The sequence below is a fragment of the Anguilla rostrata genome, chromosome 3 (assembly GCF_018555375.3).
Source record: "Anguilla rostrata isolate EN2019 chromosome 3, ASM1855537v3, whole genome shotgun sequence".
NCBI lineage: Eukaryota > Metazoa > Chordata > Actinopteri > Anguilliformes > Anguillidae > Anguilla > Anguilla rostrata.
In genome coordinates, this window is record NC_057935.1 from 19,470,541 (window position 1) to 19,484,874 (window position 14,334).

A 14,334-nucleotide genomic window follows, 5' to 3' on the forward strand; every position below is an offset into this window, starting at 1 on the left:
TCATTTTATGACCTCAAATCCAAATTGCTTAAGTATATAGTAAAAATAACACATTTCACTCTCAATAAGAAATCTATATATGAAGTCTGTTGACGCTGTAGTACGAAACAAGATTTAAACAATTGCTTGCATCACTAATTGGACACAACTGACTGCAAAAAAAGAAAAAGAAATAAAAAAATAACGAAAATAAAAGATTCTGACAAATACTTACTATGATTCCACTATTAGTTTTAGTTTGACTTCTGCCTAGGATGTCTTTGTAAAAAATTCCACCCGGATTAAACTGGGTAGCCCAAATAAACTTGTGTCCTTGAAACAGAGCGTCCATTCCAATGATTCTGGCATTGTCCTCGATGCGAGCTAGTTGTTTGTGTCCATGGCTCTGGTTAAATGGATACACAAAACCTCGGATTTCAGTGTCATTAGCTATGAAGAGCACTCGATCTTCAGGTCCTGCCCGTTGAGTCATTAATATGCAAAAAAAATGAAACGGGTCTAAATTCCATTTGGTTGCAAGTTACAGTGTACAATCAAGACAGCAATTCACAAAGAAACATTGCATTCTTACACATATTATAATTAAAATATATAATTTAAATATTTAATTATACAAAATATAAACATTTTCAAGGATTTATATATATATGTATATATATATATATATGAAACTAGTCCTCTAGTCATGTCATTACTATAATAATAACATAAAATAAAGCGTACAAATTCTAACAGTTTTTACTACAAAATGTACAACACAAACAACTCTTAATTCAATGAAAGGTTAATGTTTATCAGCTATCAGTGTAATTTTCTCATGGCATTCACTTTATGTAACGATGTAACAACATACAGAATATACATATTTTTGAGAATGATGCTTTGTATCTAATTACATCAATGGTATTTAATTTAAAAATTTATTTTAATCAAACATTGTTGAATGCCATCCAGCAGTCTCACTGAACCACTTGCTCATTGATGTAGCTATGCTATATACTGGTGTAGTATAATGTTCATATACGTTGGGAAAAGCCAATATTGGCAAATAGCTTATTCTTCCAATTTCATTTAGCAATAATGAAATTAAAATTGCAATGTTCTTAACTGTTCTCTGCACTTTCTGAATGAGCATGCACAAGGCAAAGAACAAATGCTAAAAATAACTTGTATGTCTTTACCTTTTGCTTGACAGGTGCCATTGATTTCTTTGTAATTCCCATCACACGTGCACTTGTAGGATCCTTTAATATTAGTGCAATAGTGTGAACAAGTGCCAAAGTGAAGACATTCATTGACTTCTAAAGAAGGAGAAAAGAGACAAAGGCCATATCAGGCTTCCTTTAAGTGAAGTGTGACATTTCTGCAAATGTCCTCAAAAGGTTAGTCTTCCCGTTTCCTATTCTTACAAAAGATGACCCTTTGGGGAGAAAAAGAATACGTCGCTAACGGCAATACTACAAGGGCCCGGTGCGAGTGGGAATGCGTGAATTTGTTGACGTCACAGAGATGACAGCAGTCGTACTTTTTCCTCTTTATCGTCTCATTCTCTCATTTGGCCTCATCTCATCTCCTCCACAGAGAAAAGGAGAAGGGTAAGGCCCACTTCAACAGCGCGGACTGATGGACAGCAAAGGTTGTGCCTTCCCACGCCATACACTTCGGTCACAAGTGCCTCAGGCAAACCCAGGGTGGAAGAAGCTGATGTCTCTTGTTTGGTAAATGGAGAGCATCCAGGTTGCATCGAATCTCCTTCCGTCCTCTCTCGTAAACTCTCACCTTTCCTCTGCACCAATCTCAAAGATGCTAGAGAGTTCTGTAGGCAGCAGTGCAGAGATTGCAGGTTTGATTCCCAGGTAAGGAACTGCTAAAGGAAATTTGCTACCCTAGAGCAAAGCTACTTAACTTGAATTGCTTCAGCAAACATTCCATAAACTCTGGTTCCAAAGTCACCCTTTTTGAAAATATGTTGACTTCACATCGTCAAGGGTGTGGTTTTAGCATAGATTGATTTGTTTGAAATGAAGGCATTCAGTTGAATACATTAATGGAAATCAATGTCCACACCACCTGGATCCAGAGAAAAGTCAACACCCCTGTGAATGAGGGAGACTTTGGGCCACAGTGTCAGCAATCCCATAGTGCACTGCTCCAATGTGATTGAAAACAATGGCCTCAGTCGATTAAAAATTGAATAGCAAAACAACAAGCAAACACTTGGGTGGAAACAAGGAATGCCAAATGGGAGATACTCTTAATTTACCATTCTCTGAATTCTGAGTTAATATTTTTTTCCAGTGGAGGTTCCCTTTAAGGGTATTTATGATTACAGACCATTGGCTCATTGTTGTGCATTAACATGGAAACAGAAATCAAAGCTCTGATCTATTACTAATTCACCAATAATTACCAAGTGCTTCATTTGCCTTGAAGTGAGTGATATTATCAAGCAAAAAAAATGTTTGTGATTATTTTAATTGAATACATAGGAATAATGAACAAAAGGACAAATAGCTTTACATCTTAGAAAAGTCTCCATTTGGATCCATAAGGTATTGAACGTAATCCCAGTTGAAAATGGAATAAAATTGTTACCCACAAAAAGAAAATAAGTCGGCTTTGTTTAGGCCTACAACAGATGGCATAATGAAATACCGATGTACACGTTAACACAACGCCTGAGATTGGGAAGATGATAACTGCATGACTGAATCTGCTTTGCAATTGACAGTGATACAAACAACCTGAAACTTTTGAACCTGATTAAGAACGACAATTGGAAATGCACGTCATGTTAGAAAATGCATGCATGCAAGTTAGAAAAAGGAATTAGAAAAGAAGAGAATGCCACTGAGGTCCTATCGCCATTATATGGCAGTTTGCCTTGTCCACACTGCAGCCTCAAACACGGGAAAAAGTGGTATCAGGTGGTTAGATAGGAATACTTTACTATACCTTCACACCGCTTATTCCTTTCATTTCTCTGAAATCCTGATTTGCACTGACAGATCGCATTGGCTTTTGTTTGATTGCAGAATGCATCTTCGCCACAGGGATTTATTCCTCCTCTGCATGCCTCTTCATAGGGAGCTGGGGAGTGTGAGAGAGAGAGAGCGTGTCTCAATGCATCATCTCACAGTGCATTTTCACCTGAACACCAGCAGCAATACAGGATGAGCCACTGCAAACGCCCGTGGAAACCACACTCTTTAACTTGAGTATGACTCACAATGGCTGGGATTCCATCAAGCACAATTACATTGGGATTCAATCAAAATTTGTCCTTGAATTTGGCTCCCAAGTAAACAGTTACACTTGTTTACAAATATTGTGTACATTAATATTTTCTCTCTCTCTCTCTTCTCTATATATTTTATATATTATTATTTTATATAATATTATATATATATTATATATATAATAAAAAAAAAAAACGCCAATTTACTGGTCTATTCTCTTCACAGCAGTGCTTGATTTTTTTCTTCTTTTCTCAGTCAGATGAAAATATAACCGCGGGAATGGAAGAGAAAAGCTAAAGTGGAGATGGTCGATTAGCTAACACCCTTGTTGCAGCTGAATTGTAAGCCACTGTCCTTCAGAAGATTCCAGGGAAGAAAGAAAAAGCAGCTACAGAAATAACATACAGGCCTTGCAGTCAAGCTCGTCCGACCCTCCTTCCCCGCAGTCGTCGAAAAGGTCGCACTGCAGCTCAGCGGAGATGCAGCGGCCGTTCTTGCAGGCGAACTCGGCCTTCCCGCATGGCCTAGACCGTCCCTGCACACCCTCTGTAGGAGAGATGTAGGTGTCACAAAGAAATCGAACAAACCCCTGTTCACCAGCCAGAGCCAGATAATAAGTGTGCGTGAATATAAGGACAATGCACGCTACTTCAACTGTAACAGTTGAAGTTTCTGAACTGCAATACAGAAACTGCAGAAGCAAAAGGCGTGATCTCTGTTTGAAGCTACACTGACAAATGCACATCACAGTGCGTGACACACGCCTAAAAGCATGATAACTGTGGCATGTAGAACGACTGGTGCCGTGCTACATGGTGTGTCCAGAGGAGCAACCCTACCATGGCAGAAGCTTTTTTGCATTAAACAAAATTTCCAGTTTTTCTCCATTATCTAGACTACAGAAAAATAAATGAACACTAATGCGTGACTAATGAAAGGATACCTGACCAGCTAGTTATCACAGCGGATTTTCTGATTTATTACGGTAAAGTAGCACAGAATTATAGGCGGGATAACCTTGACAACAAAGGAGAAACCTTTACAGACCACACAGAATGTGAGTAGTAAGCACATCTCTGAGGGGTAGGGCAGTGATTCTATGGGCCTGTACAGTTCACAGGCCTAGTCTTGGCATAGAGGCGTTAAACTGAAACCAGCCGGAAATATAAAAATTATTGTTCCGTGCACGTTTCAGCCAGCTCACCACACTCCTCCTCGTCAGAGTTGTCCCCGCAGTCGTCCACACCATTGCACACCTGGTCCGTGCGCAGACACACCCGGTCGTTGCGGCAATGGTGGGGCCTCGTTGGTGGGCATGGAAATTTGGCTGTGTGGGGACAGATACGCATTTAAGCTGGTTTAGACTAATCACAATCAGTCACCTTCCTATTATCCTATATTTATCTTATATTCGGTGGGTTAGTGAACAACACTATGATCAAAAAGTGTCTCGTCGGATATATTGAGCACTTGAATTAAATTGGATGTGCATTAAAGGATGACTGCTGGTCTTTTTCTGTAGGAGAAGAGCCAGGTACTCTTCCATGCCCTTTGCAACTATGAAATGTCTTCAAAGAAGAGGGGCTGTGCAGAGTGGTCTAAAATACCCCTTTCTGGTGACTGAAGTTCACCCACATTCAGAAAGGGTCAGGATACTCTTTTGAGCAGCAGCACACTGCTGAATTCCAATATTACAGTCTCTAGCACATTCTGAGATAAAGATCAAAGGCATGAATTCACTTTTTCCAATTTTTTAACTAGGCAGAAGTCTACTTGTGTTTATTTTATGTATTTATTTATTTTTAATCTATTCAATAAAATATTTGTTTAAGATCCAGAATGCGTAAAAGGTTGCATTCTACTCAAAAACATCAGTCATTATCAGTCAGGTAGTTCCTGAAATTTAGTTATTTTGGCAATTTTGGACAATATAATGATGAACAGAATATTGTGCTATTCCATGTTAATCCTTGCTAGTTATTTGTCATTCCTTAATTCAGTCCTTTTCCAGAACATATATAAAAAGCCAACAATTTTACGGAAGAAAAAACCAAATGAATAGTCAATGAATGGTTCATGGTTAAACAGGTATTTTCAAATGGCTGTTGGCATCTATTACACAATGATGGATATTTTCTTACCACACATCTCAGGGTCTTCATCCGAGTTGTCTCCACAGTCATCCTCACCATCACACACCCACACGTGCAGCTTACACAGCGTATTGTTGCAAATGAACTCATCGGCACGACATGTATATGCCCCTGTGAAAAACACATACATACATATTCACACACAAGCATGTGAACACAGGCACACGCATACATACACACAAACATACATGTGCACACACAGATTCGCACAGACACGCACACGTGGGCGCGTGCACACACACACACACCAATTACTTTCCCAAACAGATGACAATATTTAAATTACAAAGTTCACTCCAAACCTAGGTCTCAACCCGGTTGTTCAGAACACAGAAGAAAGTGGGCCATCTCAAGGTTACAATTTTAATCTCAGAACATAGAACTCACCGGCAGACATTTTACAATGTGCTGTTACAGTGCTTGCCCTTGCTCAACCATTGATGTTCATGAGCCACTGAGATCACATCAGTTCAGAGACAGATTGCAAACCGGCTTCCTATGCTAATTAAGGATGTAGTGAGGTTTCAAATTTGGAGAAAAACCACTCTGACATGTCTCTCACTCTCTTCAACTCCTGCAACAGCACTTCTCTCTTTGTAAGTCAAAGCAACTAAGGGCAAATGTTCATACAAGACAAATCATTGCACTTCGGCATTCATTCTAACAGTTTTGTAGAGTAGCTAGTTGTAGTTATGACATTGCACAGGAAACCAACAAAAGACAAGATTGCACTAGTAACTGTTGATGTTAAACATTTCTTGAAGTACAATGAAACACATTAGCATCATTCCAAAATGTTCCTTTGAGTGGTTCGCTATCTGCATCAATTTACACTGGTTTACAGTACAACAGCCAGATAATGCACTTATCACTTACAGCAAACTCATGTATAGTAGATATAATGGATGTAGGTATAATTTTGGAGTTTCAGCTATATGATTTGGGCCCTCAAAAATGAGAACAGCTGTGGTTCGATTGCTTTTTTTTTCTGACGATCCCCCGCTCCTCACATCTTCTCCGTTCAAATAAATCAAATGGGTACAAGAAAGAGGAGGTATGTATATATATATACATACATCACAAATCCTAGGATGACAAACCCACCCTATGAAAGCCATGTTACGGCCTGAAATAAGACTCCCAATATTTACAGTGAGTCCCTGAGCTGAATGCATGCTTTATCAAGACAGATACATCTCACCAAGCTGTCTGCATGAAGGAGGGGAAAAATTACCTTCATTCAAGGGCCTTTCGAAATGGAAAATATAATAATACTTTTTTTCTCCGTTTGGACTCATTCTTTGCCTGTCTGCTCCTTTTCAGGAGGCTTTGGCACTGAATGCAATGTTTTATTCATAAAGTTTTCAGGGTTGCAACCCTTGAACCTCTCTTTGACCAGAGAATTGCTACCTTTCTACAGTATTATATTTGATAGTCACAGAGGATGGTTCATGTTTCAGTTCAAGGTTTTAGCTCTTTAGTTATTATAAAAGATAAGTGCTTTTAGACATGTTATTATTCAATTTTGAAGAAAGCTGAAACGGATGTTCAAGACTGTACCATTTACATTTAAAATACATATGAATTTGATGAACAAAGTCAGTGGCTTCTAGGTAATTATTCTAATGCTAAAATAAACCAAATATCAGAAAGCACATAACCTGCACTCAGACCTTTTGTGTAGTACACACTAGCCGTATATACTAATAATAAAAACTCCTGGTTCTAAAGAAACTAAAAAAGGCACAAAATGTGTTCAAAGTGTCAAAGCTCTGTGGTCTTAGAATACAAACAATGGACACAGATTTTTTCCATATTCATCAGTTTCATATAAAAGGCACAGCATTGTACAGTATGATTCATCTGTAACCGGTAACTTGCAAAGAATGCAGTTTTAACAGTGCCATATCTGTAACTTGGCAAAGATCAAAGTCGTGTATCCAAAGCACCTGCTGAGGCGTGGGAAGAAGACTTGTGTATCAAGCTTTTATGAAACAAACCCTCTCTCTGAACAGGAAGAGTCAAACAGAGGCTATGAAGACTGATCTGACACGTATGTGAAACAGGAATGTGTCTGAAGAGACGATGGAGAGATTAAAGAATATATTTAAACAACCCTATATTCTTTGATGTAAACATCAGGGATATCAGGATGTATTGTTGGTAAACTGACAACTGTGATCATATTTGAAGCATTAACCAGCAATATATCTTACGGCAGTATTACTTTCAAATACAGTACTTATACAAATTATGGAAACATTGTGCTTAACACCTTTGCCGAAGCCCCCTAGAGGCCAGGGTGCTGGCATCCTGAGATTGCTCAACTCATACAGTACTCCTGCAACCTAAGCATGAGTCAAAACAACAAACTGTGTTCTAGCTTCATTAGTAAATGATATATGACAACTATGCGGAATACCAGGTTTTTAAGTGCCAACATTGTGGCGTAGCTTGTCCATTTAACTAGCACCCCCTACCTGCAGTCTCATCTGCTACTATACCCCCCAAAGCATGACACATTGGACAATAACATCTATCTGGCAGTTCATAAAAATATTCTTTCACCACCAAAAATTTGTATTCCATCATAGAAACAAGATCAAGCCAACAATAGGCTAAAGATATGCCAATACAGCAGTGGAAAATGCTGCTCACTGAATAGCGAAATAAACCAAAGGAATTATTGTGTAATTATTACAAGATCTTTCTACTAGCAATATCTGAGACTGAATATGGAATAAATATATAATCTTACCATTGTTTTTTAAACATAGAGACATCCCATTCAAGATTTATCAGTAAGTTATTGTCTTGAACCACCCATTTGAGAAATAAACACGCAAATAGAAAGCAAGGGTAGGCATTTACATTGGCCACAAACAAACCCCACTTCCTTTTTACTCTGTTGTAACACCTTTCGGTTCATTCTGTTTAGATTGATAACTATGTTATCAAGTAGAGGACAGTATAAGCTTTCCAACAATGTATGGCATGTCTCATTTGAAATTCATAACAGTGATAGAGCCACTCGTAACAGCACAAGCTTTGCGCAGTCAACCATAATGTCACAGTGATATAACAAGCACTCGTAGAGGTGTTCTTGTTGATTTCCTTCAGATTTTACTAGAACAAATACTCGTCATTCTGACATGGATTTTTCATAACATTACTAAACACTGCGCCTGAAAATCTTAAGCTTCTTTGCAATTTTTTGCTGGGAATAGCCTTGCAACATTGTGTTTACTTGGCTCCACACATAGCTTCACTTCTCCTTCTTTGTCATACTTCTTACAACCAACTAGTGCATAATTTATTTACACTGCACACCGATTGGTATTAGATTACCTGTGTTTTTTAAAAAAACCTTTAGGTAGATAATATTTCAGTCAATTTGCTTCATCTCTAGTAATTCTGGACCCTCAGATTTTGCACAGTTGTGGTTATGGTGCGTATTATCAGGACAGGACTTGTATAGTTTTAGCCAACGCTAATTATGTATTCATTTTTGTTTTATGTCAATATTACATTTATAACATAACATAACATTTATTATGCCAAAAAGATACATGATTGCATTAATCATAAAAATCTGTTCATAAATGCAGTGTTTCCATAATTTGTGCCAGTACTATATGTTAGCTGTTAGAGTCTTGGCAGCAAGGCATTTTAATCAGCCATGAATCTGTTACTACACCAATGTACACTGTGTTATCAATGACGCACACAACATACACCCAAAGCAGGCTGTCTTTCAGATTGTTTATATGGGCTGTTTTGTGGCAAATATAATAATGTTTTGCCTTCAAATTTTTAACAGTAGAATTTTAGCTCAATAATTCAAAAACTGTATTCATTCTAGAACCCAAGGTTCTCTTGGAAAAGGAGGAGGGCCATAAGGCTGTTTCAGAGAGCATTCATCACTCTAAAATCAGCGTCCCTTCCCGGGCAATTTAACCCTCCTGTTATGTTGCGGGTCAAATTGACCCTTTTTAAAGTTTGAAAATCTAGGAAAAATACTTAAAAATTTTTTTTCAGTATGAAACTTCTTCTACTGGCCTTAATTAGTGTAATCAACATTTTAAATGAAAAAAACGTTCATTTCATGTATTTGCAAACCCCCCCTGTATGTTTATATCACAGAGATACTGTTCGGGTCAATTTGACCCGGCAGTGAAAGTGGAGGCTAAAAGGGGTCAGAAGAGTTAAATTTAGACCATTTCTTTCTTTGCAGATGTGAGACATAAGGTATTTCCTACTCCCTCCCACCATATTTCTCCCCAATCACACACACACACACACACACACACCCGCATGCACACACGCACACACAGACACACACATACACGTTTGTATTGCTATACTTGTGAGGACTTCCCATTGACTTACATTCATTCCGTAACCTCTAACCCTAACCCTAACCCCAACCAATACATGCCTAACCCTATTCCTAACCCTAAAGCAGTCTCTTGAACTTGTGGGGACCAGCAAAAGGTCCCCACCTTGCGTAATTTTCCTCATCCTTCTATCCTTGTGGGGACATTTGGTTCTCACAAAGATAGTAATACATGCCAATACACACACACACACACACATTTCACCCCAATCTAACACACACAAATACACACATACATACAAACACTCTTTCTCCTTATTATCCATTATCCCTACCTCACCTGTAAAGTGCGAGATAGTGCAGATATGCTGAACTGTTGGTGATCAAGTATAGGGCCCCTCAATTGTCCAAGTTCGTCTTCACAGAAACCACAGCCCTAGTGTCTCATGAGCACTCTCCATAAAAATGCCAAAATCAGCACCAGAGAGGACCAGAAACCAAGCATGATCCTAGATTACAATGCCACCAAAGGGGGGATGGAACAACTTGGACAAGGTAACGGGGTCCTACAGCACCAAGCAAATGACTGCGTGCTGGCCTTTAGGCATCTTTTATAACATAATTGATGTATCGGCCTACACTGCATTCATCATCTGGATGGAGATTTTTCCTGAGTGGAACGTGTCAAAGCTGTATAAGAGGCGCATCTTCCACGAGAAGCTGGGGAAGGCATTCGTGGTACTGCATATACAACAGAGGCAGCACAAGGACCCCAGCCACTGCAGCCACAGTGAGGGAGATCCAGAAGAGGGCTGCACCTAGTACACCAGTGCCTGAGGTAAGTAAGTGTGTGTGTGGTGTGTGTGTGTGTGTGTGCGCGCGCGTGCATGCGTGCATGTCAGGGGATCGGGATCAGCAAAAAGACATAATAATCATCTCCCTCATCTTTCTAGGTTGCTGCTGGGGGAAGAAGGAAGTGGAAGAGGTGCCAGGTCTGCATGACGTCAAGATGAGCACGACATGTGCAACGTGCAAAATTCATTTGCAAAAAGCATAACGTGACGACATGTCACTCTTGTGCTGTGTAGACACACAGATACACACACACACACTCTTGTTCATTTTTGTTCATTTCTTCATTTCTAAACATTCTAAACATTGCATAAATAAAGTTTACTTTCAATAAAATCCTTATGACTCATTTGGCTTGATTTTAAGTGAACCGGTCAATTTGACCCTGAACAGAAGAGGTGTCTCATCTCTATTTAGCAACATCACCCCATGAAAAAAAATGTTTAAAAATGTAAAACAAATTTAAAAAATTAAATGTTATGTAAAACTAGTGTATTTTATATCTAGGTTTTCCAATATACAGAAAAAAGAGTTTGAACATGTATTTTTTATGAAAAACGAGTGAATTATCCTAATGAAACCATGATCTGTGAGAGGTGAATAACACCATTGCACTAAATTTTGATTGAATTGTTAGCAATGAGGTACCCAAACAATGTTCATTAGGATTTTTGGGTTTCTGACAACTTTTGGATGTTTAAACATGCACTGGGTCAGATTGACCCGGGAACATTATTGCTGTAACTAAAAAATGAACAGAACAGGAGGGTTAAGCAGTTGAGCCGACTGATCTTTACATTCCGACTGTTCGGTCTCACGGCATAGCGGTGAGGTGCAGGGAACCTGTCGCCTTGGTTACAGCTGATGCGGAAGCGCAGGCCCTCACCGTGGTTGCAGTCCTCCTCGTCGCTGTGGTCCATGCAGTCCTGCACTTCGTCGCAGCGCCATCGCTTCGGGATGCAGAAGGCCCGGTTGCGGCACAGGAACTGGTCTTCCCGGCATTCCCGGACACAGTCCACCTGTTTGTTGAGCCATTGGGGTTAAACTGTCTTATAGAGTGGGGTTCCTTCATAACATGCACATTTTACACTCACAATAAACAATAAATACATTTTTACATTTTTCTTCCCAATTTCTCCACAATTTGGAACTGTCAGTAACAGTCTGCTTCCCAAAGTCCCAAAGGATTGGTGCAACTGTAGGGTGTGCATTTATGTGATGACTCTTCCGACTATGATTATCATACACCCTACAGGCCACACACAGTACTCTGAGATCTGAAACACAAGTTTATTTTCCAGAGCACTGAAAAAAGAGGTTAAACCTGTGACTGACGCTTTTACATTTTATTTAGAGCAACATCATTATCCACATCTACTCGTGTGCGACAGCTTCAGTACCAAACTCTGAAGTAAATTGCCATCAGTTATTTGGTACGTTTGTATAGATAGGGGATGTCTAAATATAACTTTTATAAGCAACATCATTACAGACTACACGAACAAAAACAAAATGCGAACGCAAAAAATGCATTTCATTCTTACTTTGGGAAAAAAAACTGCAAGAATCAATCTGTGATGGAATGGATCCATTTATTTATCAATGAGCGTGATTGTTTGTGTCGTGCGCGTGCAGGATGATCCAGTTTGAGTCTTTCTTTCACTGATCCACGTATGAAACTGCGTAGGCATCCATAATTCATAAACGCTTTGGTGAGTGGCTTGTTACCAAAGAAAGAGGTACAACAGACAAGTTCAACTATGTATTATTAATGCAATCATAAGAGGATTCATGCAGTATGCAACACTGTGGACCTTGGGGGGATGACATTATTTTTCCAATAGTTGCCAAAAGATGGAAATGAAAGATTGGCAAATGGAATAAAGAGGCTGGTTTTCTTTAAAGTGCACTAACCAGAACAGTTGTTGTTTAGGAATGGAATCAAAGTCTGTTAGGATATCAGATCAGCATGTGTTGTGTGCTGGCCTTGTTTATAAGGAGTTTCTAAAAAGCTGGAACGTCCCTTCAAATATAAAAAAGTATTTTCCTTCTGGGCCCAGGTGGAATTACTGAAGAGTAATTCTATTAATAATAATTTTATTCTGTTTATGGATTTTTCTAGCTGTCTTTCCCACACATTTCTCAGTAGCAATAACACTTGTTTTCCTGTGAGGGAATAACGAAATCAAAACATGGCCCTACTTTTGTACCGGCGGTAGTGGCAATGTAAGTTTCATGCAACAGTAGATTCCGTTAGAGATCGCTTTGATCACAATTTACAGGAGAACCTCAGCAATATGAACTTCAGAATTACAGACTGATTGGTCAACCAAACAGGGCGTAAACCTGTAAGCAGCAATTACCCTTATCAAGCTCCTTATTGCAAAGCACATGTTTTCTCTCTGTCGTTATCACTGATGGAAAAAGGCGAGATTTATATTAAATAGTATAACTGCGTGTTGGGCTCCATTTTAAATCAAGCCTTTGAGGGAAGCATGTTTCTATGGGAAAAGTATAATGGGAAAAAAAAACACTGGTATCTACTTGTGGTCAGAAAGGTATACTGTTTATCACAATGCTTGGCACATTTAAACATTTATTCATTACCAATGCTCAAAGTAGTTTAAAATGTGCTGGGTTGTTAGAAACCATCTGGACCTCAGCAGACCATTGTTGCCCATTTAGTGTTCCCTCGCTGATACCCAGTCATCTACGACATCATAAGAAAACTGACGCCTATTCTTTATGACAACATAAGACGCATCCCTAGCTTACTTTGAACAAACAGTTCACATACTGTTCACCAGATGTGTTTCTTTGTTAATAGCTTTCAATTTCCCTGAAAATGAAATAAACACACATGCATTGTAACTTTATTACTTTTCATCTTTTTTTTTTGAGAGTGCAGATTGGATGTTCTTTCTTTTTGTGAACAGCTGTCACGTACAGACACGTCATCACTGTGCTGCCTGCATACATTAATCACATCCTGCCATTTTTTCAATATTGGAGCTTCTCTCCAAGCTTGGAGCTAACTGCACAGGCATGAGTTACCGGAATCTGAGAGTTATCCAGGGGGAAGTGTAATATCAAATGTAGACAAGGGGCAAGTTTAGCATGAATTATTAAACAATACAATGTGGGCAAGTGTTTGGTATAATGAAGGGCCAGAACAAAATTAAAACCGCTTTCACAAGAGGCTGAAGATAGCTGGGGAAGAGGAGCCAACCTTGTAAATACAACGAACAAAGTCTTGCCAACTACTTAGTTTTTTTTAAAAATAAAAATGCCAGTAAAGGATTTAAATTCTTAAAATCGATGTACTTTTACTTGCAAATTTCTGAACAGTTACACATTCTCAAAGTCTTCATAGCTCACAGGCTCTCCTGATTTAAAAGGTTTTCAGGAAGCGTGTTTTATAACATGTCTACTACAGAGTAACATCTATAAATGATTCATAAACGCATGCAACCTTAATTGCTCATGTTCTTTTAAATTTGGGAATATCATTTAAAATAATGTGTATTTTTAACCTTCGTGAAGCTGTGAATTATGCAATATCAGTGCTCAGATGACACTGCATATTTCACTGCATTTGAAGCATTCATTAAGATGTTATGCTTGTTAATGAGGGTGTTATAAATGTTTCATGAAGACTGTAGGAACGCATACTTGACCTTTTTTTATGTACATATTTTGCCAGAATATAAACACGAAAAATGCAGTGTGAATCTTTTAAAGATCGGAAGTAGTT

General features: G+C 38.7%; 1 protein-coding gene across 5 annotated transcripts in view; it reads right to left on the bottom strand.

Annotated features, from left to right (window-relative positions):
* The window catches only part of LOC135250411 (low-density lipoprotein receptor-related protein 1B-like), a 398,366-nt gene that overhangs the window by 29,754 nt on the left and 354,278 nt on the right, over positions 1–14,334 (bottom strand). For 4 of the 5 annotated variants that reach the window (XM_064326657.1, XM_064326656.1, XM_064326655.1 and 1 more), the window contains 7 exons: positions 11,467–11,599; positions 5,381–5,503; positions 4,444–4,566; positions 3,645–3,785; positions 2,956–3,090; positions 1,182–1,301; positions 215–456 (listed from right to left, as the gene is read on the bottom strand). In XM_064326657.1, coding sequence (XP_064182727.1) covers positions 215–456; positions 1,182–1,301; positions 2,956–3,090; positions 3,645–3,785; positions 4,444–4,566; positions 5,381–5,503; positions 11,467–11,599 — 1,017 coding nt within the window. The remainder of the gene's footprint in view (positions 1–214; positions 457–1,181; positions 1,302–2,955; positions 3,091–3,644; positions 3,786–4,443; positions 4,567–5,380; positions 5,504–11,466; positions 11,600–14,334) is intronic. The other variant, XR_010328923.1, reaches the window with a different exon arrangement.